We start from the raw sequence: 24,548 nt of genomic DNA on the forward strand, positions 1-24,548 counted from the left end.
ATCACTCAAGGGCACGGCACATCATGTAGGATCCACGGAGCAGGGTATGAAGCAATGGCACAGATTGCCCAGGATCGCTATCAAAGTAACTTTATGTTTACAAGGGCCAGGGATTTAGAAAGCTGGTGCAATCACAGTTCACCACAGGATGTTGCTGCTGACCCCCAGGAATCAGAAATAGCAGCACAGACATACTCTATTGCAGAGAACCAGATAGAGGGGTGGGATGGTTCGACAGAGATTTCTGCAAATCTGTTCAGCAGCAAGTTCCAAGCAAAGGGATTGATGCAGTTGAGCAGAACTCATTACATTGAAGGATTCACTGAGCCGGCCAGGGAGATATTAAAAAGGAACAAAGCAAAATGCAAAGACTAGAGAAGCTACAAAGTAAACATGGAGCAAGTCCCCTGAAACAAGGGAATGGGTAACAACCCCATATTCCATACAAACCTACCCCCTATAAAGAGGGTAAAGAAGTGTTGCAAACCCTCAGTGAACTAGGATCTCCACCCTACAGCAGCAACTGTTTCAGAGTAATTTTTCTGCTCTTGCCTGTCACCAAGTGACACAGAGGGGCCAAGCTCACTCCTCCACGAGAAAGGCCACTGGAGTGAGCGTGCTCTCCCTCACTGGACACAACGCAGAGAGAGTGAGAAGTTTAATTCCCGAGTCTTAGCATGCTTCCTCAAACTGAGAAACCAGGTGTAAAAGCAACACAGGGAAAAACCTCATTAGGATGTCATACCGACTCTTTGGAAAGGCGTTTTGGAGGCACTGCTGCTGCTTAGACTTGTACATAGCCAGAAGGGAGAGAATTTTCATCCTCTGCACTGAATGGGGCAACAGGAAGAACGGCTGTTGCAAAAACCTTATACAGCAGAACAGTTTACTGAAGTCTAACCCAAATAGTCTGGCTACTTGCCTCTTCCTTACCTGCAGGTTCAGGATTTCATAACTTCAGATTGCATTCATTCAGTTAATTCTAGATCCCTATCTACACAAAGCTCCCTTCCAGTATTTGTCTGATATAAGCCCACCCCCTCCCACCCCACTGTGATGCAAATTTCCCAGATTAGGTAAATAACAACATCCATTTTAAAAAACAATCACAAAAAAAGTACCCCAGTCGATCTCTACAACACATGCTCTCCCCGACTCTGACACGGGGTGAGAGAAAACATGATCCAGTCAGGTCTTTGGCTCTGGTTCCTGACATAGCTCCCCATACATTTTGCAGGTGCATTTTTTCCTGCTCCTTCCTCTTCTTCTCCCCAGGAGGAAAGGAGCACCAAAGCTTATCCCCCCCAGGCCCAAAAACAGAGGTGCAGGAGCTGCCTACACACCAGTCTCATTTCTTTCGCCGCTTTTGACATTAGGATCCTCTTGCACCTTCCTCATCTCCAGTCCTTTCACCCATGTGTAGGCGAAGGAGCCCCCCAGAACCATCAAGTTACTCGTCCACCACAAGAAGCTCTTTGTCTCCTCAAAGTAGATAACAGCCAGCACTGTTTGAGCACAGGCCTTGGCTGTCCCAGACACGTTGTGGGTGAGTGGGCTAGTGAACTTAATCTGAAGTCCAGTCACGTACCCAATGGCAAAGCCAAACACTCCCCCCAGGGTCATCATGCCCCAAAAACTGGGGCTCCCCAGCTTGTCAAAGTGGTAGAGGGTGCGGAACTCTCCCAGCAGCACCATGAGGGGGAAGAACAGGACACAAGCGTTGACGTTGTTGTAGAAGGTCAGGCGCCAGATGCTACCATCCACCACAGGCAGCACCTTCTTGGTGTAGATGGCATTGAGAGAGACACAAAGGCTTGCTAAGATCCCAAAGAATATACCTGTCCATGACAGAGTGCCCTCTGCTCCTTCCTGGTCAACACCCAGCCAGAAGCCACCTGCAACCAAACAAATCAGGCATCATCTGAACAACTGCTGAAAGGCTCAAAACGTACAAAAATTCATCATTTACTTTGTAGTGAAAAACACCACAAGAGACAGGCTTAAGGGCTTCCCCCTTCTATTAAATGAACCCACAAAATGTCATGACTAGTATCCTGGGAAGACTTATTTTGGGAGTGCAGGAAATTTATTGTGTGGGTAATTCAACTTCAGAGGACTAATTCCCACACTGAGCAGGCAGTACTAGTTCAGAAACTACTACTCCAGTTTGTCTTTGCATATAGGTATTTTTTATAGGTTTTTTTTTTTTTTATTAATTGAAAAGGCTGAAAACTTATGGATGCTAACTATGAAGCAGGGAGCACAGTGCTTGTGGAAAAGCAGGCCGCATAACTTTCTCAGTCTCGCCTGAGAAAGTGGCCTAGGAAACCATAAGGAGGAATTAAAACAATCTTCAGAGACAGAAAACAACCTTGCAGGTGCTGTTTGTCAGTTTCTTGTTTTCTTGCAAGAGAAGGTTGAGGGGTGGTGAACCCCACTGACCAATGATGGTAATGTGTTAGTTAACTAACCAATAAGAGTTTCTTTTCTGCACTTTCACGTATCAGTCTATAAAAAAGATCGGAGGTAATAAACCGGAGAGAAATTCTCCTGTTCGACTCCCAAGAGAGTCTGTGTCCTTCTTCTCACTGTTCCCAATAGAGCGACAAAAACTGACACACAGGTAGAAAAAATATTCTTCAGAGTTTAAAAAAACCTCAACTTCAAAGACTTTACTGTTAACAAGAAGGAAAAGATAGGTCAGAGAAGAAGATGGAAAGATAGTAAAAACATGGATAAAAGATTAAGCATGATCAAAAAAAAAAATAATCAAAAGGCAGAAACTGTGCAGTATCTCCATGTTAAACTTTGATGGGCAAAGCACTGTCTAACCCCCTCCAAAACAGGAATTACAGGCTTTGCATCTCCAGGGCAGAGAGGGAGACCTCTTCCCATCCAGCTCATAAGCAAAACATAAAAGGGAGATGAGCTACATGAAGGCACATTTTCATTAGCTGCTTCTTGTTGGAGGTTGTCTGGGAAGTTGCATGGAAAGCATCTAACATGCTTCAAACTAAGCCCAGATACAAATGGGTTTGATGCGCAGACAGGAGGGGCTTTGTGTCAGGCCACAGGGGATACTCAGCCGTGCTGCTATAGCCACACAGGCAATACTCTCATGGTAAAAGGAGATGGACCCAGGAGGACAGAGCCTTCATCTAAGATAAAGCCTGTCAGGCTGCCAGGCACCACACTCCTGGGCAATGCCTGAACAAAAGAGTAGCTGAAGGCAATTCCTTGCATCACTTGTAGAAAATACAGTAGCTCTGGTCCTGTTCACCTCTTCCAGGGAGATGAGAGTCTCTTATTTTTATCTGATTACATCCAGTTCTCTAACACTAAGTGAATACATGCACACCTGGAACCAGACTGAAAGCAAAAGTTCACCATTCTTGGCATCCAAATGATCCTTCAGCGGAAGGTAGCTTTCGGGGTTACTTTGCCTTTGGAATGGAGAACTTACAAGCATTGCTGTTAAGCCACTCAACGCCTTGTCCTATATCCTAACCACATAACCAGATCTTCTGGTGGTGTTTTATGCTTGGCTTCATCAGCTAACCCTTTATTACATGTGTTCAGCCTACTGTAAAAAACAATTGGCTGGCTCTAATGTATGGTCCCAGTGATGCTGACATAAATGCTATTGTTACCAAAGTTAATAATCAACAAGGACTTGGGAACAGCGAGAAAGCCACCTGCTATTTTATGTCCTGTACAGGGGGAAGAAACAAAAAGGTAAGGCAAATTAAACTTCATTAGAGAGTAGACAGGCTTTAGGGCTCAAAGGAAAAAGGGAGCTATGTCAAATGAGAGCAATTTCTTCTCTTAACGAGTTAACCTACATCCTCCAGACACACAAATTCGGTTGCCAGAGATAGAGCAAGGCACGAGCCCTAAGCTACCCCACCTCACCAGGGAGCTGCCATGCAGGTGAGGATGATGACTTCCCAAGGGAAGGACACCCCACCACCGTCTCTCCGGGGCTGGCTGTCAGACGGGTGGCAGCCCTTCCTGCTCCCCCTCACCTATGATGACTCCGCAGGCCAGAAGGGCATAGAGGGAGGTGGTCTGCTTGAGGAGGAGGTAGGAGAGCAGCACGTTGAATACGGTGGTGAGGGAGCGCCCCACGTTGTAGAAGGCCACGCCGACATGCTTGAGGCAGAGGTTGTTGGAGGTGACCATGCCGATGAAGACGGCGGAGAGGGGCAGGACGCTGCGGGACACCTTGGGGTCGAGGCGGAGGGCGGGCAGGCCGGCGCAGGGGGGCCCGCAGGCCGCCCCCAGGCTGAGGCCCAGGCAGAGGGCGGCCGTCAGGGCGCACTGGAAGAAGGTGACGAAGAGAGGGGCGTCGAGGCGCAGCGAGGGGCTGTCCAGCAGGTACTTGTTGAGGAAGACCATGGCGATGGAGGTGAACCAGTAGAGGCAGACCACCACGGCGATGCGCAGCGCCCGCAGCAGGAAGGGCGCCCGCCGGCCCCCGCCGCCCTCCGCCGGCAGCAGCGGGTCGGCGCCGCCGCCGCCCAGCGCCATCCGCAGGATCCCCGTCCGCGTCAGCTGCGCTCTGCTCATGGCGGGCCGGGCCGCCAGCCACGGCCGCCGGCCCCCGCCTCCTCCTCCCGCCGCCGGCCCCGCTCCGCCGGCTGCGCCGCCCGCCCCGCGCGTCCCGGAGCGCCGCGGCCCCGCCCGCCGCCTTTATTCACGCCCCGCGGGCCCCGCTCGGCACCGCCCCGGCCGCGGCGCCATGGCGGGGGAAGGCCCGGCCCGGCCCCCGCCGCCCGCTCCGCCCCGGGGCAGCGCCGCTGCTGCGAAATGAGAAATTTATAAAAAAAAATTCCTAAGAAGGGATGCTCTTTGATATTTGAACTTTGTATACTTTCAGGCCGGATCAACAAGAAAGGAGAACAGAGAGCAGCGAGCGAGCAAGCAAGCTCTAAGTGATGCCCGGGTGTCAAAAACAAATGACTTGTTGGCAGAATAGCCTTGTTAAGGTTGAGGTCGCGATGCGTTCCAACGACCTCAGACCCAGGTGGAGGTTAGCAAAGCTTGGAGGGCAAGATGACAGGGCACACAAAGAATGTAGAAATTAAAGGCCCTTAGGACATTTGGCAGGACCCCTAAGATAAGGAAGGAGCTAATAAAGACAGCTCAGCAACTGTACTGAGATCAGCTCCAGTTGGGTAAAAGGTAATTCCAATGCGGGATTATAACCACCAACTTGCTGACCACCGACTCAGGAAACCCACTCACCCAAAAGAAGAGAAAGACTGAGCATGGGACTAATAACCACGAGAAGTGAGAAAATCATCAGTGGACAGAAGATAGAATATTAATCAACAAAAAATCTAGCTAACTTGTAGCCAATGAATTAACTTTGTTCTATAGCAAATAATGCCCTTGTTTGCAAAAATGTGTCAATAGTGAAAAGTTTTGGTAGCTGTCACGCTGGCCTTGTGGATTTCCCACCCAGCAACCCTTTCCATGCAGAACTGTAAATGAATCAAATACCTCAACTCTGTGCGTGGATTGGTGTCTTGTGTACCAGGTGAAAGAACCTATTTTGGGACTACAGGGGCAGACAGCAACTGGGGCAGTTTAATGGGGAAGAGTAACCCGAGAACAGTCCCCCACAGCCAGGAGGGAGGGTCTTGCTGTGGGACTGCTGGGGAGGGGCTGCCAGGCTCATGGATATTAATGGTGACCAGCACTGTATCCACCTGGCATCGCCGGGCAGTGGGTGGCAGGAGGGGACTGGTAGCAGTCTTTGTGTCAGGAACAACACTGCTCTGCTGGCTCGTGTCAGCATCCTTCATGTGCTGGTTGGAGCAAGCGGGATCTGGGTGTTGGACGTGCAGTGGTTTGCTAGCATGGATTTTGCCCACGTCCCATCAGAAGCACAGTGCGCTTTGCTGCTGAAGCCTTCTGTACAGAAAACAGGTTTGCATTTTTGTGGAGGTAAAGAAAAGCTTTCCAATATGACCTAAATGCAGTAGGCATGGTGACGTGCGAGCAAGGACAGCACAGGCAAGAGTCGGCTGCCTGGTTCCCATTCCTGCATCAATAATTTTGATATCTAACCAGGAGAACGTCTCTGCCAAGGCCATTTTCCTCTCCAATATTGAGCTACAGCCTGTGCTGGCTTGTGCACCACCCCACTGTATTGCAAGCAATACAGGAGCTAACAGCTTTCAATGTAGCCTGGGTGTTGGGATAGGCTGCACACATTCTCATGCTAATGCAATTATCCCACAGTCCCACATCATCATTCCAGGTATAAAACACCCATTTGCCTATAATCACATGCTGAAACATCCCATGTTCTTTTAATGGTGCTTTATAAGAAAGAAGCCTTTCAATAACAAACTCTAGCATGTTGAGAATTCAAGCTGCTGGACAGGATGAAATAAATTAAAATCAATGCGAGATTCCATGTGGTGGAGGAGGCAGCAGTGAGCTCTGTCAAACATTGGTCATTATGACCCTCGCTTATTTCAGCTGAGGCTGCTGCAAAGTGTCTGGTTTGCGGTGTCCTGGGGCCCAGCAATTTGCACAGGGCATAATTAAGAGGATTTTGGAAGCAAAGCCAGCAGCGTTAATTGGCCCTCATAGCAATCTTTGCTGCTCTTACAGTTGGGAAGGACAGAAGAATAGTAGGGCTTGTGGGGAGAAAAGTGATGTACTTAATTAGGCCAATTGGTGCTGCTGGAAAATGTTTCAGGCATAACGTGCTTTTCTCAAATCTCTGAAGTCACACTTGATGGTTTTTTTTTTTCCCAGGTGCATTAGTTGGTTTAGTAAATGATGCTGCCCCTCCTCACAACCCCTGCCTTCTAAGCAGCATCTGGGCTCTGATGGGAATCACGCTTCCTCTGGACAAAGAAAGCTGGTGCTGGTGTGCTTGCTTTGGACTACCCAAGGGCCCTGCGGGGTGAGGGGTTGTGTTCTGAGCAGCATCTCTCAGCACTGCACCTTGTGATAGGTGCCTGGTAGAGCCCTTGCAACCCCAAGTGAGTTTTGCCTGCTCACCTCACCCACCTCCTCTCTCTGCCTGCACAGCCGGGAGAGCCACCCCATGCATGGTGCTTGTCCGAGCTCACATGGGGTGTGGCATCCCGTGGATGCAGGCCTGCAGCTCCTGCCATGGAAACAGCAGATTGTGACTCTGCAGAGGGGCTGGCATTAAGACAGGGAAAGCTGTTATCGAAATGACCAGCAGGTGCTCCCTGTCAAAGCTCAGCCACGCTTTGATCTTGCTGCTAGAAGTCAGCTAGCACTTATTCATTTCGTCATATCCTGTGCTCCTTCCCATCCACCTTCTTCCAGTGCCTGGCCCAGCACTCCTCTCATAAGTGGTGTCAGTCAGGAAAAAAAAGAAAGCAAACAGTCTGTGTGTGTGGCACTCGGTTGGTTCCATAGGTCCTTGTGGCCTGTTATGCATACCTGTGGCTTCAGCATCACATAATTTGGCTTGAATTTCAAGGAATTTGACCTCTCTGACCACTAATGTTGCAAAAATGACAGTGCCTCTGGCAGAATCGGTCAGATATACATTTTTTTATTCTCTCTGCTGCTTGCTGGTGCTATTCAGAGTGCCTTCTCTAAACTAAACATGGGAGTTGGAGAAGGCAAAAAAACCCCTCCTATTCAATCTTGCCCACTCATTCAGTGCACAGAAGATTGCTTTGGCCTGCAGAAGTTCGAAATATCCCAATCAATAAAATCCTCATTGCTTCTCCTGGGGGATTATCCTACAGCCCTATCACACATGTATGGCACGTCTGCATGGGAAAGTCAACCAGAATAACTCTCTCACCTCTGCCAATATAACTCCCTGGTGCTGACAGTGTATTCCAAAATAAAAGTGATTTGTTCTCTAATAATGAGGTAGTTCTGTGATAGTTGTGCTGGTCAGTCTCCCTAGGCAGAGTTTGTCTACAGCATGGCAATGGTTTTGACAAGTGCTTTGAATAAAGGCTTTCCTAGGTGAAAAAACTGACCAGAAGAATTACTTTGCCCTAGCCCTGCCTGCCTACCTGTCTCACGAGGGTGCTTTGCTGTGGGGGGAAGGTGTTTCAAAATTGTAGGTTTAGAAATTCTAGAGTAAAGATAGGAATAAGTAGGTTATAATGGTAATATAAGCTGTTTAGACAATGTCTGGCCTTCTGCACAATGTTGGTCTTAGGCTTCTCTGAATAAAATCTTAGTTGAATTAAATATGATCTTCTATGAGAAAAAAAAATAATTTTGGTTAAAAATGCTTCCAAAGACTGAATTCAATAGGGCACTAGCAGTGTTATTCTGATATCTGGTTCTTTTCCACTAAATAATGAACACTCCTTTTCATGCTTGGCATTGCCTGGTTCAAGTTTTCAGGCCTCTGGATCTTGTTGCAGCTTTGCTGATTCTTTTACAAGCAAGCAATTAGAGGCAGCTGAAGTTACCTTTTAGCCCTGTTTTTGGAAAAGATAAATAATTTTAACTTCATTGCAGAACATGCTTATTATGCTACAACAGCAAAGATTCACTCCTTTATGCAGATGAGACCTCAGTATTTTCCTGCCCTGCTGCCTGGTTGTGTATTAACATGGTAGCACATACTGTGAGGAGCCAGCACAGGATTATTCCTGGCTTAGGAGTGTGCTGCTTCATGTTGCCTGAGTGCTTACAGAATAAACAATTATCACTAGTGGAGGTCTGAGGCTGGGAAAAAAGCAGCTTTGACAGGTTCTTTATGTAGAGAAATCTGGCTGGTAGTGTCCCTGCTCCCATATTTTGTGAGGTGCCTGCACTGCTGCTGGTGTGTGGCACGCCTGATGCCCTGCCTGCTGCTGGTGTGCACACACATACACATACACTCCTGCATCTTATATACTTTCCTATGTGATTAGAAAACCTTTTTAACTATGAGAGGTGCTGCTCCTCTGACAAGAGAGCTCTCCCCTTCCCACTAAAATTTGGTGACCTACTTGAAAGCATGCAAATCAGCTGATAGCCAGCAGCCTGGCTGATAAAACAGCAATGGGCTTTGGGGTGTCCATCAAACCTGGTAGTGAGACAGCACAGACTGCATTTCCTGGCCACACAAGAGACCTGGACATATTGACTGGTGTGTTATCTTAGGAACAGGCCCTCCATAAGTCGTGTAGAAAAGCAAACAAAGCAGCAGAAAACACTGCAAGTTTTGTTTCTGGCTTTAGGGTTAGAAATAGGACTCATTCCACTACCTAGAATGGGACATGAGAAAAAATCCACTCAGCAGTGAGGTCATTCCAGTGTATTTAATAATTTATTGTTCTTTACAAGCATAGGTATCTGATTTCCAGTTAATACAAATATCCTTAATGCTGACATTTATAAAGCATGGAGCTTACAAGTTAGCAATTTAGATTCATACATGTATCAACACACAAACATATAAGTATATAGATAATCTGTACATATGCATAGGTGTGTGAGTATGCTCAGACTATGTAAAGGTTGTCTGGTGCCACAATGGTGTCCAAGCAGGGACCAACAACCCAGGAGGGTTCATCTGTGACAGAAGCATCACTTTATTGTGACAGGGGTATTACTTTACTGGACCTACTGGTGATTCCTCTGGTTTGCTGAGTATCTCATAAAAATTAGCTTCAGCTTTTGAGGTTTCAAGTTTGAACTGCAGATATTTCCTGGTAACAGCAGGTCTCAGCTGTCAGACCATTACTTAGTCTTTGCTGATAATCAATACAGGAGAAAAAGGTCAATGCAAAATCTAAGATTGAATTAATCAGATCAGATTAGCTGAATCAGGTCTCTCTCTGCTAGGGTAGTAAACATGAATCAGAGGAGATAATTGAGTTATCTCTTACTATTGTCCTTAAACAACACCTGTTTCTAGCACCAGTGTTTCCCATTACGAAAGAGCTTCTTTCCAGACTCCCCCAGTCTGTAGGAGAAATGGCCTTGGCAGAGTTTTACTGCTGTAGCAGAATAATAGATGTTGCTGCAGTTTCATTGTGGAAAAAAAATGGAACTCCAGGGGAGTCCAGTGCAGAGGAGGCCTGGTGTCACTGCGGAATTGGAACAGTTTTGGTCTAGGTGGATTTTTTAGCTGTGGTTCTGTGCCAGCTTTGTTGGCCCAGACAGCTGCTGCAAAGATGCTTTGGTGCCTCCCCCACCTGCTGTCCCTCCATCAGCCTGGTGACACTAGCTGGAAAGTGCTTGGATCCAGCTGCACCCAGCTCAGACACCTTCCTGGACCCAAGAACATGGGCACTCACACAGAATCTGCTGGAGTTCAGCCCAGAAGGGGCTAACTCCCAGCTGGATCCAACCCAGCTTTAAAGCTGGATCAAAACCAGCACTGCCTGGGCTCTTCCATCTCTGGACGTCTGGTGCCAGGTCCCTGGAGCAGTCATGCTGACTCAGCTCTGGAGAGAGGCAACAGGACCTCCACAAGGGCTCTACCACATCAAAGCAGCCCTGAGCTTTGCAAATCTGAGCTATTTCTGGAAGCAGTGCAGGTGTCCCATCAGCTAATAAAATTGGCCACATCTCAGACTCTCTCTGCATCTGGGGCATGCTGTAACCCCACCTGGGATAGTCTCACCGTGCATAAGTGGAAGTGCATAAGAAAGACTTCATGAAGTTTTCTCCTGGTTTTCTTGTCCCCTCCTGGCATCCTCAGAATTTTGCCTGGACTGTGGAAATGGTGGGTACCTGTTTTGACCATGGGCAGAGACTGGACGTAAAGGTAGCAGCAAGTTCCTTCCACCCGAATTACACCACCATGATCTGGAAAATACCTGAGCCTGGATCCTTCCCCTTCCCTGCTCCCCTGGCGTGAAAGCCAAGCTCTGTTTGGAACAGTGACACCGAAGTCCCGAGTGCGCGTCGGTGGCGGAGGAACGATCTGGATTACAAGGATGGCTGTGGCAGAAGTGACGCTAGAGGGCAGGGCTGGCACACGGCTGGAGCCTTCCCGGGGGGCTGGGAGCAGCCTGGGGCTGGACTGGGGCCATGCTGGGCCGGAGGCTGGGGCAGCGCTGGGGCTGGGCTGCGGGGGGACCCCGGTCCTGCTCTCCTGCTCTGCCGCCCGCTTGCAGCCGTGGGAGGCAGGAGAGGTGCACACAATGCAGCAAGGGCTGGGAGCTCTGCCGACTGCTTTTCTGGGGTGCATGGGGATGGTAAGGCTCGGGGCACATCTCCAGCTGCCCACGCTAGCCTCTGTCACCACCCAAGAACGGTATGGAATCAAGCCTTAAAGGCCCAGGTGACAAATTAGAAATCACAGCATGGCACAAAACATCAGGGATTAAATGCATTGCCCAGTTCCTGAATGTTTCCCGGGCACCCCCCACTATCCACCTCATCCCGTGGGCTGCAGCAGCCTCTGCTTTCCACTCGTGCCAGGTAGGAGCTGGCTGAGACACGACTGCTTGAGCAGCAAAAATGACTCGACAGGGCAGGGTGAAAACTGGCAGCCCACAGCAAAAAAAGCCTGAAAAAGATACTCCTTTGTCCTTCTCTCTCTGAAGAAGAGGGGATAACCTTGAGAGAAGGTGGATAGCATCCCAGGGTGATCCCTGGTTCGAAAGGATGGCTAGGGATGGCCCTGCTTGCCATGGCCCGGGAGCAGCCTGGCTGCAGCGATGCTGAGCTCTCTGCCTGGAGCTGGAAATGCCCCTGCAGCCAAGGCCAGGTCAGGGGAGGGAGCACTAGCCCAGCCCCTTAGGAACAGGGCAGGCAGGTAGTGGGCTGTGATTTATGAGGCAAGCCCTTGGAAACTCTCCAAACCCAGTGCTTAAGTGCTTCTGAATGGCAGCATTAATTACTATTAAAAACATACATTTATATCTCTCTCACCTGCTTTAAATCCTGTGAAATTAGATTTCCTACCCAACCCTTCCAGCCTTCTTGGCAGCTCAGGGTGTTTTATAGGTCTATAAAGCCCCACAGTACCTGCTGTCTACATGGGCTCTTATTTACGAGGCCTTTAACAGTCTTCCTGGCTGCACCACCTGAGCCCCCTCATCATTTAGTTTCCATGTGTCTTGGACGGTGTGGTCCCTTCAGCCACCCCAACAGCCATTCCTCCCCATGGGGACTGGCTGATTCAGAGACCCAGGTACCTGGGGTGGGATTGAGGCTGTGCTGGGGCATCCTGTTGAACCTATTTCCAGCATGCGGGCCATCTTCCCTGGTTTTGCATAGAAAAGGGATTCAGTGAGACAAGAGCCTCATGACAATGTTGTGTCCTTGTTTGTGTGTCTTTTACAGCAAAGTCATACAAGGCATCACCAAAAGCACCCAGAACCTCCCAGGTCTGGGCTAAACCCCCAGATTTACTGAGCACAGAGACAGTAGTTTGTATACACTGTCTGTGCAGTGTACAGATTTTGCAGAAAAGCAAATATCATTTCCATAGATTATCCTTTCTTTTGGATGCAAACTACGTAGAAGTATCTTAAAATAGCCAACTTTTCCCTAATGGACTGCAGCCATTTTGCAGCTCATCCTATTTTGGATGCCTTGACAGTGTGTTTAAAAATGTAGCGTGCCTTTGGACTGAGACATGAACCCCGTATTGCTGGGGGTCCTCTTGTCCCCGTGTCACAGAGGACAGGGTGGGGTGGAGTCAGGAGCTCCATCCTTCTCCAGGTCTCTCCTATATCATATCCCCACATGCCTCCCCAGCACTTCAGGGTTGTCAGATCTGCTAGAGATCGGATGATGCTCTGGGGAACTGGCCAAATTTGTGTGCCTGTATCAGCCTGCCGGGGAGGAAGTGATAGATATCTCTGCCTCCTGACTCCCAGGCTGGGCATGCTAATTTATAGATTGTATCTGTCACTCTTGATAAACGATGTCTTACTTCCCTAATGCCACCTTCAAATTGAGTTTTTAAGGCTAGGTCAGGTGGAGAAACCAAAGGGTGACTCTGCTTTTGCTTTGCTCTGACTTTGTTCTCTGCAGTTGGGCTGAAGTTGGCTTTTCAGGTAAGATGTGGATCTGTTATGGATCTGCTCTGCTGGCAGACTGGGCAGAGTGCCTGCCCCTAATGGGGCTCCCTGTTGCTCTCTCTGCCTGGTTCCCTCAGGTGCTTGGTTTGTTCTGCTGTGTCTTTGGGGACGTCCAGGGGAGGCATTTCCCTCCTCATCCTGCTCCATCCAGCTCTGTTCCCAGTCTGCTGAGCTGGCTGGGAAGGTGGAGTGGACCCAAGGCCTTGCTAAAGAGGGTGCCAGAGCCTGAGGTTCTTCAGGAGCACAAGGCATTAACAGAAAGTTCCCAGCACTGGCTCCTGTCCACACTTGAAACCAACAGTGTGCCCGTGCCATTCTTCAGGGTAAAGCGGCATTTTCCTTTCTCTGCACATTTCAGGTGTGATCTGTGGAGAGTTAATTTCTTCAGGGGTTGTGTTTGAATGAGCACAAGCAAAGTTTTGGTGAGCATCCTTCTCCAGCAGAGAGGACCGTTTTCTGGAGCACAGCCAATAGCTTAGAGCTGTACATACGTGAGCAGCATTGTTCCTCCTCCAGGGAGCTGACTAACAAAGTTAAGAGCTGGCCAAGCAGGCCAGGATTAAGCATATCATTGCTCTAACCCTCCTGGGGTTACAGTGGTTAAAGGCATGTGAGTAAGACCTGTTTATCTTGTCATTATTAGGACCTGAATATTTTCTTTTTCCCCAAGAACAGTCTGGTGAAGCTACCTCTTTATGCCCTTTATGCCTGAATGTCATGGCAGTAACACAAAATAAACCAGCCCAGTGAATACCTTCCACAGGTGATGAAAGAACAAACCAGTAATGCCTCACAGAGGCAGTAACCTTCTGCCCAGGGCTAACTCTGAAACCTGGTAAACCATCATCTAAACTACACCACAGCCCTTGCTTAATTTCTAGCAGCCACAGCAGTTAAAATTTCCCTGCATAACAATTACAGCCATTTGAGATAGCAATCTTGCGGCACACTGGAAACTAAAAATGATGGAGCTGGGAACAGTAAATGGAATTTGAACTTCCAGTTAAAGAAATACAGAGGAGACGGCTGTGATTTGATTCAGATTTAATTCAATCCAAGTTTCTCCCTTTCAAGGTTTGTTTTTTCCCTCCAGCTGCTGCAGACTCTTCCCACCCGCTGCAATTCAAGCTGCAGAATAAACCGTGCTGTTGAATTTAGGTCAAGCTTGGCTGGGAATATACTGGGCCTTGGCTATTATTAAATTAATATGTATAGCATGAAGACCACGCTGTAAATGCAGGAGTGGATGCTTTAAAGCCAGCACCCAGTTCTGTTGCACCTGAAGGACCTGTGAGCAATTGATGGTAAAGAAAGGGCAATGGGGCTGGCATGGGGGGATCAAATTGGAACTGCATCTTCCAAAACTAGTAAGTTGAAATCCTCAACCTGCCTGTAGCTTGGGATTTTGATACTGAGGAGGCATTCAGTCAAGAAAAATTCCTGGTCAAAGGAACCCAGGGCAGAGTGGAGGCTGACATCAAAGCTTTCTCCAGCTGCCTCCTCCCCTGCCACTCCAGTTGGCTGCACAGGAGAATTTTCATGGTATTATATTTGTGCTTTTTAACCTCTGGCTCCTGTTGACATGGTGTGAACATTCTCATATCCAGAATATCAATAAGAAGATTGAAGGACCCACATGAGTCCAGCACTCATGTATGAATGGGAGGAAATGGGGCAGGGAATCCTGCCTCCCAGACTTCTTGGAGCACCAGGAAAGTAAGTGAGGGCTGCCCACTGGCAGGAGCTGCTTCTGGATATCCAGCTATGTTTAATGCATCCTTTGTCTCCATCTTCAACACAGATGAGGGTTGAAGAGGGTCTCAGAGCCCTGAGCTGGAGGACCATGATTGTGAGAGTGATCACCTCCCAGTTGATCCTGAAACTGTGCACGATCTGCTGCTCCAGCTGGATCCCTACAAATTTATGGGGCCTGATGGGATTCATCCAAGAAGCCCCAGTGAGCTGCTGATGCCATCACAAAACCTCTCTCAAAGTTTTTTGAGTATTCTTGGGAATCCAGAGAGGTCTGAGCTGATTGGTAGCTGGCAAATGTTATCCTGATTTTCAAGAAGGGCAAGAAGAAGAACTCCAGAAACTGCAGGCCTGTCAAGCTCACATCAGGGCCCAGTAAAGTTACGGAGAAGATTATTCTGGGAGGTATTGAAAGACAACTGAAAGACAATGCAGCCAATGGCCACAGCCAGAGAGCTTCATGAGAGGAAAGTCCTGCTTATCAAACCTGATTTCCTTTTGTGACAACATAACCCACCTGGTTGATCAAGGGAAGCCAGTTGATGTAATCTTTCTGGATTTCAGTAAAGCTGAGCCCTGTGTGCAGTTTTGGGTGCCACAATATAAGAAAGACATGAAACTCTTGGAGAGCGTCAGAAGGAGGGCCACGAGGATGATGAAGGGCCTTGAGGGGAAGTCATATGAGCAGAGCTGAGGTCACTTGGTCTGTTCAGCCTGGAGAAGAGGAAACTGAGGGGAGACCTCACTGCAGTCTCCAGCTTCCTTGTGAGGTGAAGAGGAGGGGCAGACACTGGTCTCTGCTGTGTGATGACCAGTGACAAGACCCAAGGGAATGGCCTGAACTTGTGTCAGGGGAGGTTTAGATTGGATATTAGGAAAATGTTTTTCACCCAGAGGTGGCTGGGCACTGGAACAGGCTCCCCAGGGAAGTGGTCCCAGCACCAGCCTGACAGAATTCAAGAGCTTTGGACAATACACTTGGGCATATGGTGTGACTCTAGGGGATGATCCTGTGCAGGGCCAGAAGTAGCACTCAGTGATCCTTGTGGGTCCCTTCCAACTCAGCATCTTCTGTGATTCTGTGTAAATAGAAAGGTAAATGCAATTGAGGAGGAGAAGCCTGTGTGAGGCTGAGAAGCAGGCTCAGGCTGGGCATGGGGCCAGGAAGGTGGCTCAGTGCTCCTGCTGCAGTGAAACTCAAACAATCCCTTTTATCTTTCTGTGTGTATCAAGAACGCAGGATATGAGCAGCAAGAGGGCTGCTGACAGTGCTCCAATGCACAGCAAGTTGCAGCCTGAAAATTATTCCATGGATTAAAGCAGAGAAGCGCCAGTTTATGCCTCACAGAGGAGCTGTTGGCTACTGTAACATAACCCAGGAGCTGCAGGGCTCCTTGCAGCAGCTTGTGTTCTGATGACAGAAGCGCATCTTGTGGCATTGCCTCCCTGCTGCCCCATTCTGTGTGGGTCCATACAGTAAGAACCAAAAGGCAGGCACCCCTTCCTTGCTTCCACTTACTCATCAAAGCATATAAAAAGGGTATAAAGATAATTCCCAAGAGCTCACTGAACAGAAGCCCTCGCATAACTTCTGCCCCACTCCAGCTCTGTCTGATCTCCATGATCCCCTGCTAGACAGGCAGACAGGCTAGAGAAAAACAAGTACCAAAGGCTGGAGGGGAATCATCTCATGGGCACAGCCCATGTCCCACAGTCACACAACTTGTTCCACATTAACTGGTCCTGATGCAGGTGCCTGGGGGTTGACAGGGAGAGGAGCGAGGTCTGTTGGTGTCATCTTGTCCCCAGCTCATCCCTTGCTCATACTTCCCAGCACACTTGGAATGGCATCACCCAGATTCCCCCAGGATCACTAACCATGCTCTTGGTTACACATCCTGTGCTGAACTCCACATTCCCCAGCACGTGGGTGCTCATATCTCATTTTGTGCTAGTGGGGCTGCTGATGTGACTCTGATTGCCTGATAAATGTAACTGAAGTGAGTGGTTTCCCCTGGTGTTATTACCTGGAGCTGCTGGTGGGAGTTAACAGTAGCTGGAGTGCAGCTGTGGTGCCTCCTGCCTCTGCAGCAGCACAGAGGACTCCTGGGCAGTCAGTGCTGTGCTCTGGATTACTCTCCTCCTGCCTCCTCCAAGCCAGGAAAATGCTCTGCCATACAGCCCTGCTGTATCCACCTAGCTCAGACAGTCCTTTAAGCTGCGCTTTTTTGGTTTTGTAGAATCACCCTCACTTACATACTTGAAGGAATCCCTTTAATGCACTCCTGGTTTATTACTTGTCATTTTCAATATACCTCTAGCCTGTTACGCTGTCTGAGGCCAAACTCTCCTGCACCACTTGCTAACAATATTGTGCTGTGGCAGACAATTAAACAAAAAAGCCTCTCAAAGAACTCTTCAGGTAAGGTTACATCTCAAAATCCATTGGTAAGAGTGGAGACCAGAGCACCTGCAGGACAATCAGGCATAAAGGAGTGGAAGTATATGATTGTAGAGCATGGATTTGGGAAAGTGCTTGTTCTCCAGCATCCCAAGGGGCTAGTGGCAGGATAAGGAGCATTATTCTGCATCAGGATCATTTGAGTGTAGAGTTTGTTAGTTGACAAACTAAGCAGCAGTGTTAAAATAAGGCATGGAAGTCCAGATTTCTGCAGAGAAGGGGCTGGAGAATCTTCTCCTGATGTGGAGCCAGGCACTGTGGGGTGGTTGATCTCCTCTCAGGGAAGTCAAGAACTCCTCAGGGAGTATTATGATAGAAAACCAGTGGCAGTTGCAGGGCCAGGACTCTGACAGCTAGTCCCTCCTTTTAATTGCAAACTCTTGAAAATTAATTAAATTAATTGCAAATCTCTTGAAGAATGCATTTCTTTCCATTCTCGAGGAATGCATTTTTGCCTTCTTGAAGAATGAGCGCAGATTAAATGATATCAGCTAAAACAGAGTGCATCCCGCACTGAAGAGATCCAGGAAGCAAAGGCTGTCTGGGACATGTCTTTTCACCTGTTTTATTGAACAGTTCTTGAAGATTTGGAGCCCCCATGGTTTTCCACAGTCTCAGAAAGCTCCTCCAGTCAAGACCTGTTCAGCATCAGGGCATCAGACCTACCCACCACACCTCTGTCCCCATCCCCAAGTAAAGTCAGTACTCACCATTTCTGAGCAAGCAAAGGGAGGCTTTGTTTTTGGGGTGGGACAACCACAACAGTGCCTGGTAAAGGGTGTGTGAGGGCAGTGGTAAAAGCAGAGAAAGGGGCTGCAGTTCAGCATCGTCTGACGAGGTTCATGACTCAAAGCCAGCCCATGGACACCATTTCTGCTTGCAGTGCTGTGTGTCTGTCCCTGCTGCAGACCAGGCAGCAGCCCCACAGAATGAGGAAAGCCATCTTATGGGGCAAAGGCCCACCTAGCAACAAACCAGCAAACATAGGGTGGAGGAAGGGGGCAGGACGCAGCCCCCAGGCTGCAAAACTCTGCCCCCCACTACCCCTTTGACTTGTAGGGCTGTCCCTATCCCCTCCCAGGAAGTCCCAGGTTCTTCATTTAACTCTCAAAGCACCTGAGGCAGCTCAGCTCACAGAATTCCCCACTTCTATAGAAACCTTTTTATTATTTTTTTTTAATTTCTGTTTTTATAGAGGACTTTGAAGATGCTTGTTGCCATGGAAACATGCTTTAAAGAGTGCCTTTTCCCTTCCCTACCTCGAGAACTTCTGTTGCCATAACAGCTGCATCCAGCTCCTCCCTTCTCCCTGCCAGCTGCCCCACCATGGGATGCAGTGAGGTTCTGCCTTTGGGGTCCCAGAGCCCCCGGTGGTCAGGGCCAGAGGAGATGTTTATACTCCTGCAGGTGTTTGGTGTCCATCCTCACACCTCTGTGTGCTGGGTGTGGAAGAGACAGCCTGCTGAAAGAGCATCTCTGTGCTGTGCAGTGCCTGCAAGCCCCTTTTGTACACAGGGGAGGGGCTCTGCCCTCACCCTTGGCTCCCACATCCCACATCAGTGACACTGTTTTTTTTAACTATTTCTCCTAAAGCTCTTGGCTGAACCATTCCCCTACAGCTCAGTGGGCAGCATCGTGGCTGAGCTGAAAGGAGCACCTGTGATTAGGGTGGCTTTGATCTCTGCAGCACACAACGTTGGGCAGCTGCATCTGTTTTCTGGCCCTCATACAGAGCAGGGTCCCTTGTCTTGGTGACAGACTTCCCTGGGCAGTGGTGCATCCCTGGTGGATGGGACATGCTTCAGGAGCATCCATCTCCAGAGCAGCCCAGCCCATGACACATGGCAGGGAGGATGGCACAGGCGGTCACTGGCTGCTGCCCATCTTCTGGGCACCCCGTTCCAGCCCTGCTCGTCTCACTGTCACTGCAGACAAACCACAGCAATTAACCTGTTTCTTTCCAATTCACTTTGCAACCATTAGCTCCAGTGGCAACCATTAGCTCCCGGTTCCTCCACAGTGGCAGAGCAACCTTGGACTGTACTGTGAACCCCCTGGTCTGGTAAGACAAAGCCAAAGCATCCCTGCCCTAGAAGCTTGGCACGGTGGCCCCAGGCAAGGTCTGAGGCCACAGGCAGTAGGACCTGGACCACATTTGGCTGTGCTGTGCCCCTCTGTCCTGCTGCACCTTCAGCCAGCCAGGTCTGCAGCCACTCCCCAGCTCTGAGAGGCCAAATGTCTGCCTTGACAGCCCTGAGCTCCCTCCTCAGCTCTGCTTACACCCCTTGCTCCGGGCCTGCATCGCCTCCCTCTTCTCCCACTCTCACGTGTTGCCTGAGTAATATCTTCCCTCTGTGTCAATGAGTCGTTTGGGGACAGGGTGCTGCAACATCCCCCCGGGCCTGCCGTACCTCCAAGCACGATTCTGAACAGGTGGGAGGAGAGGGGGGCGAAAAGGGGGGCTGCAGATCCCCCGTCCCTCCCTGCTGGGCATGCACATGCCTGTCACAGATGGCTGCTTGCCTCCCACCCTGGGCTGCGTCAGCCACTTGCATCTCTTTGGCAGAACTGTCCACTGGGCAGGGATCCCCCAGTGCAGTTCCAGTGCTGGATAAGACCAGCCCAGCGAGTGGCAGAGGTGCAGCTAACAATGCCCAGAGTACCCAGAGGGAGACAGGTTTCCCATCTGCCCCCTTGCAGTGCCGTGCCTGAAGCATCACTGTAGCAAAGCAGACTGACCCATTCCCCTGTCTTCCAACAGGCTGCTGCAGAGCCAAGCCTCACAGAGGGAGCTGGTCACCACCATCTCAATGAATGCAGCCCTGCTTGCTTCAGCAGTTACCTGCCAGTGCCTCACAGCCCACCCCCAGCTTCATATCTCCTGCTGAAGAGAAGTGGGGAGCAGATATGGAGCACCTTCCTCCATGGATGCTCTGAGGGCTGGATGCCCTTTCTGCCAGAGACACCTGTGTGCCCAGAACAGGGTCCTGGGACTGGGATGTGGCTACTGGCCACCAGAGAGCTCTAGGTGAGTGCATTAGCCCCTGGACAGATGATAAATTAGACTTTGCATTAGCAAAATCACCACCAGAGAAGGATGGCAAGGCTCTCAGCACAGGTACAGCTTCTGTGGCTGCATCCACACTCATGGGAAAGCTCAGCATCAGGAAAGGATGTCAGTGAGAGCAGTGCTATGGTCCCCCACAGCCAGGAAGTGCTGGCTGGCGGGTGACAGAATTAGTCAGCCACTGGGACAACTGAATGTCCTCAGGAGAGGGCACAGAGGCCACACTGGCTTCTTCTGCACTGGCACCACAACTCCAAATCCCCCAGAGGCACTAGCCTTGAAAGGAAAGAGGAAAAAATGTTCTTGTGAATCAGGGCAAGAAGGGTTAGGAGATTGCTGGGCTTTTTTCTTAAATGTGATTTTTTAAGTTAGAAGAGAAAATGCTCTTTTTATTTATTTCTTGCTTTCTGAGCTTTTAGGGTGCATTGGGGTCAGATTTTCAAAGTGTTTCTCCAAGCAGTGAGGGATAGAAGCTTATTTAAAAGTGAAGCGAGGTGGGAGAGAGAGAAAAACATGCTCCTGGCATCGGGATCTGGGTTTGCAGAAGAAACAGCAAGTCCTGAGAAAGGCACAGCAATGGGGTCACCCTTTACAGCTCTCCAGCTTGCTGTGAGTCTCAAAACCTTGTCCCCAAATCCTCATATTTTTCCAAGTGTCTCCCACTACCTTCCTTCACCATTGCAGCTTGCCCTGCATGGCCCAGTGTGTGGGCTGCAGCACTTCAAACCCATCCCAAAACCCCTTCCACTTCTGGAGCTCAGCTCTCCAGTAGCCCTGTATTGGCTGAAGCGCTCATGCAAAATAGAGTCACAAACATTCCAGAAGAGGGAGAAGTATCCCCAGCCTTCTCCAGAGGGCAGTAGCAGTGGACATCCAAATAGCCACAATGTAATCTCCCCACGATGTTGAAAACTCTCTCTCGGTTTCAGTTCTAAACGGAATGGAACTCTCTACACAGCATTAGCACTTGCTCTGCACCATAGCAAGGTCTTGCCACGCTTAACTCGATCAGCGCGGTTCCCTGTGGTTGTGCACGCATGAGGGCCGTGTGTCTGTGTGCACAGAGCCAAACAAAACTCCTCTGAGGCTAAAAATCCCATATTTTTGCCACCCAGATCTTTTGGGTTTTGCTACTGATCACCATGACCAGGAAAGTTTAAAGAAGAGGTTCGGTGTACCTGCGCATCCCAGGGCACCTCTGTGTCATGACATTCCATGGTTCCCAAGCCAGTCTGCAGGCTGGGGAGCAGCTCAGAACAGGCTGCTGATGTGCTGTCCTCCTTCCCCCACCAGACAGGGAATGGACTTTAAGAAATGGCTGTATTTTCACCACAAGCTGCCACAGGTGCTGTGGAGGAGGCGATGCTTACCACGGTCAGTGCTGTGCGAAGCAGCCCGCATGCTGAGGGCACCGGCACTCCGAGGGGTTGGGTAGCAGGGGACCAGCTGGGAGGCACCTCAGCTCCGGCTGGGGCTCACAGGGCAGCCAGCTGCTCTGACAGGCTGCATGAGGCCAGAGGGCCAACCCCCCCTGAGCCAGCTGGGACTCCAAAGAGGCTCATCTCCTGCTCTGTTTACCGCATCTTTCCTGCCAAGGATTTTCTTGGCCAAGCGGTGGCCGGGTCTCGGTGCTGCTGCCCGATGCTGCTTGGCTCAAGCAGAGCTACCCTGAGAGGGAGGGGGGCCCGCCAGCCACGGATGTGCTTTGCCAGCCTTGCCGGGCTGCTGAGTGTGTGGCTGCCTCTGACAGGCCTGTGCTGGCACCAGATTGATGTCCTTTTTGTTCCTGATAAGGATCCGAAGTCTCCTCTGGGTTCCAGCAGCAATTCTTTTATCCCTCCTGATTGTGGCATCCGCGCTCCCGGAGTCCCCGGAGATGCATCAATCGCGGAGCTGCAGGCGCTGCGGCTGCTATCGGCAGAGATGATGGAAAAGCTACAGGAACAGCTGTCATTTCTCCCTGTTTGCGTTTTGTTCTCGGCCTATCAGTAGGATGTTTTCCACCAGACACCTATCAATCTGCCGCAGAGGAGCCCAGCCTCGTGTGCCTGCCGCTGCCAGTGCCCAAGCCTGCCTGCAGCCTCCTGCCTGAGCCCAGCCCGCCACCATGCCCTCTCCCCTGCCCGGGAGCTGCCCATCCTGCAGCACTGCGAGTGCAGGGCTCCATCCCGGGGCCAGGGCAGCAGCTGACGCATTGGGATGCAGCCAGGGATCTCTCTGCTTGCTCTGGCCCCATGTCTGTCCCCACGTGGTGCTTGCTGCTCCCTTCCTTAGGGCTTTGTTTCAGCAGGCCCCTGCTCAGGGCTGGCTGAGATGTGCCCTGCAGGTTCCAGGAGATGAGCACTGGTGTCTGGCAGCATGCAAACCTATCCCAGCCCCCGGACAAGAAGGAGCAGAGGGGCACTGTGGAAGGCAGCAGGACAGCCCATGTGCCAGGTGGGATGGCAGCTCCCAAGACAAGCTTTGCAGAGCCCAGAATTGGGACTGGGCATTCAGGGTTACAATGGGGATTGCCCATCCATCCTGTGGAAGTACTGCCCTGGGAGGGGGAGCTGCAGCCCTGGACAGGGTGAGTCAAGCCCATCCCTGTGACATCAGGGCTGACAACACCAAAAGAAGAAGGTGGTAAAGAGGTCATAAGTGGCACAGGGCACATCTTTTACCTCCATGCAGTGAGATAGAGTACTTCATATGAAAAAAAGCTTTGATTTGACTTGTTCCTCAAATTCTTTTGAATTGAGGATGTACATAAGAAGTTTTAGCCAGCCAGGGTTACAGGACCTCCAAACACATTTCCTTTTAGAAGGGATCTCCCAGAGCACCATGGAGCAAAGAGGGCTGTGGGGTCTGTGATGCCTCCAGCCCCTTCTGCACTCTGGTGCTGGCATTACCTGCCTCCAGGCCAGCAAAGGCGGCAGAACCCATGGCCTCAGTGCTCAGCATTTATGTCACCCACCCTGTGATGGCTAGAGACAAGATAAAGACTGGCACTGAGTCCCATTTAATGCCACTCTCTATCCATCACTGAGCTCACAGGTGTATCATGCCTCATTATTTAAAACCCTCAGCCCGCTCCTGCCCTGTACAGGAGTCAGCACTGAAAGCGACACCTGCAGTGATCCAAGTTTTCCCTCACTGGGAAAGTCACTGCCCACTTGCTGCTCCCTGAAAATGGCCAGAGGAGGACACATTTCCTACTCCACAGCTAGCAGACACCTGACAGCTGGGACCTCTGTCCCTTGCCATCCACACTGTCCCACTGGTGACTTCACATCCTTCTGTACTGGGCTTTCCCCGTCGTGTAGCTCTGTCTCCCTCTCTCTCCCCAGCCTTGACTTTGTTTCTTGCCTCTCATCAGCTCCTTGCCATGGTGTCCCTCAGTGCCCAAGCCCAGGCCCCAGAATGCCACTGCTCTGCCAGCAGGTCTGAGCAGGTGCCTGGTTTCTTTCTGCGAGGCTGGAAACACCTGATATGGCAAAAATTTACATGCAGACACCTGCAGGTTTTTTATGGTATCTTCATGTCCCTCTGCTGTTGATATGGCTGACGTGCAGCTGCATAGCTGGGCTGTCAGTGGCACCACAGAGCAGCTGGGAGCATGTTGCAACCCCAGCTGGATGAGCCTGCCCCTTCAGATGCAGCTGAGGCAGCTCCTGGTTTTGCTCTGAAGAGTGTCCTTGTGTTTGAGTTGGCAGGTGACAGTTGGCATCACCCCTTCCCTCCTGCTCCAGGTTTGGTTGAGGTGTCTTCAGGAAGAGACTAAATGTTCTAGGCACTGGCTGAGAAAGCAGACTATTCTGAAGACATCTTTCTTTCTCCTTGGCTTGGTTTGTTTGTTGGTTTTTTTTTTGTTTTTAAGCCTCACTTAACTCAGCTGAGTGACATAAACAGCTTTTGGTGACAAACCACTCTTTCCTGCCACACTTGGGTTGGGATTGCAGATTGCTGCGATGGACCCTAGCTTTTCTTCCTCAGGCTAAAGCATCTTCTGTCAAAGCCAAGAGCTGATTGCCCTGCTAGTGCCACATTAGAAAGCCTCTTCTGGCTCCTCATGCAGGACTGATCAAGCTGTCCCAATGTAGAGGTCCTTTGGATGCAGCCTGTTCTCCTGGGGTGCCCAGTGCCCAGCTCTGCATTAAGCTGACTCCTCAGTGAAGCTTTTCCATCCAAGCCTCGGTTACAGTGGTGCTAATTAAACAAATACATCTCAATTCTGATTAAAATCTACATGTAAATCGTTGTGATGTTTCACAGCAGGCTGCATTTTAGC

General features: G+C 50.1%; 1 protein-coding gene across 1 annotated transcript; it reads right to left on the bottom strand.

Moving 5' to 3' along the window:
* Positions 1 to 74: 74 nt before the first annotated feature.
* Positions 75 to 4,606, bottom strand: SLC35C1 (solute carrier family 35 member C1). Its single transcript, XM_023948034.2, has 2 exons — positions 4,026 to 4,606; positions 75 to 1,895 (listed from the first exon to the last, which is right to left on the bottom strand). The coding sequence occupies exons 1-2, from the start codon at positions 4,567 to 4,569 to the stop codon at positions 1,336 to 1,338; spliced, it is 1,104 nt and encodes a 367-aa protein (XP_023803802.2). The 5' UTR covers positions 4,570 to 4,606; the 3' UTR covers positions 75 to 1,335.
* Positions 4,607 to 24,548: the final 19,942 nt, after the last annotated feature.

Source organism: Cyanistes caeruleus, chromosome 6 (assembly GCF_971803275.1).
Source record: "Cyanistes caeruleus chromosome 6, bCyaCae1.hap1.1, whole genome shotgun sequence".
NCBI lineage: Eukaryota > Metazoa > Chordata > Aves > Passeriformes > Paridae > Cyanistes > Cyanistes caeruleus.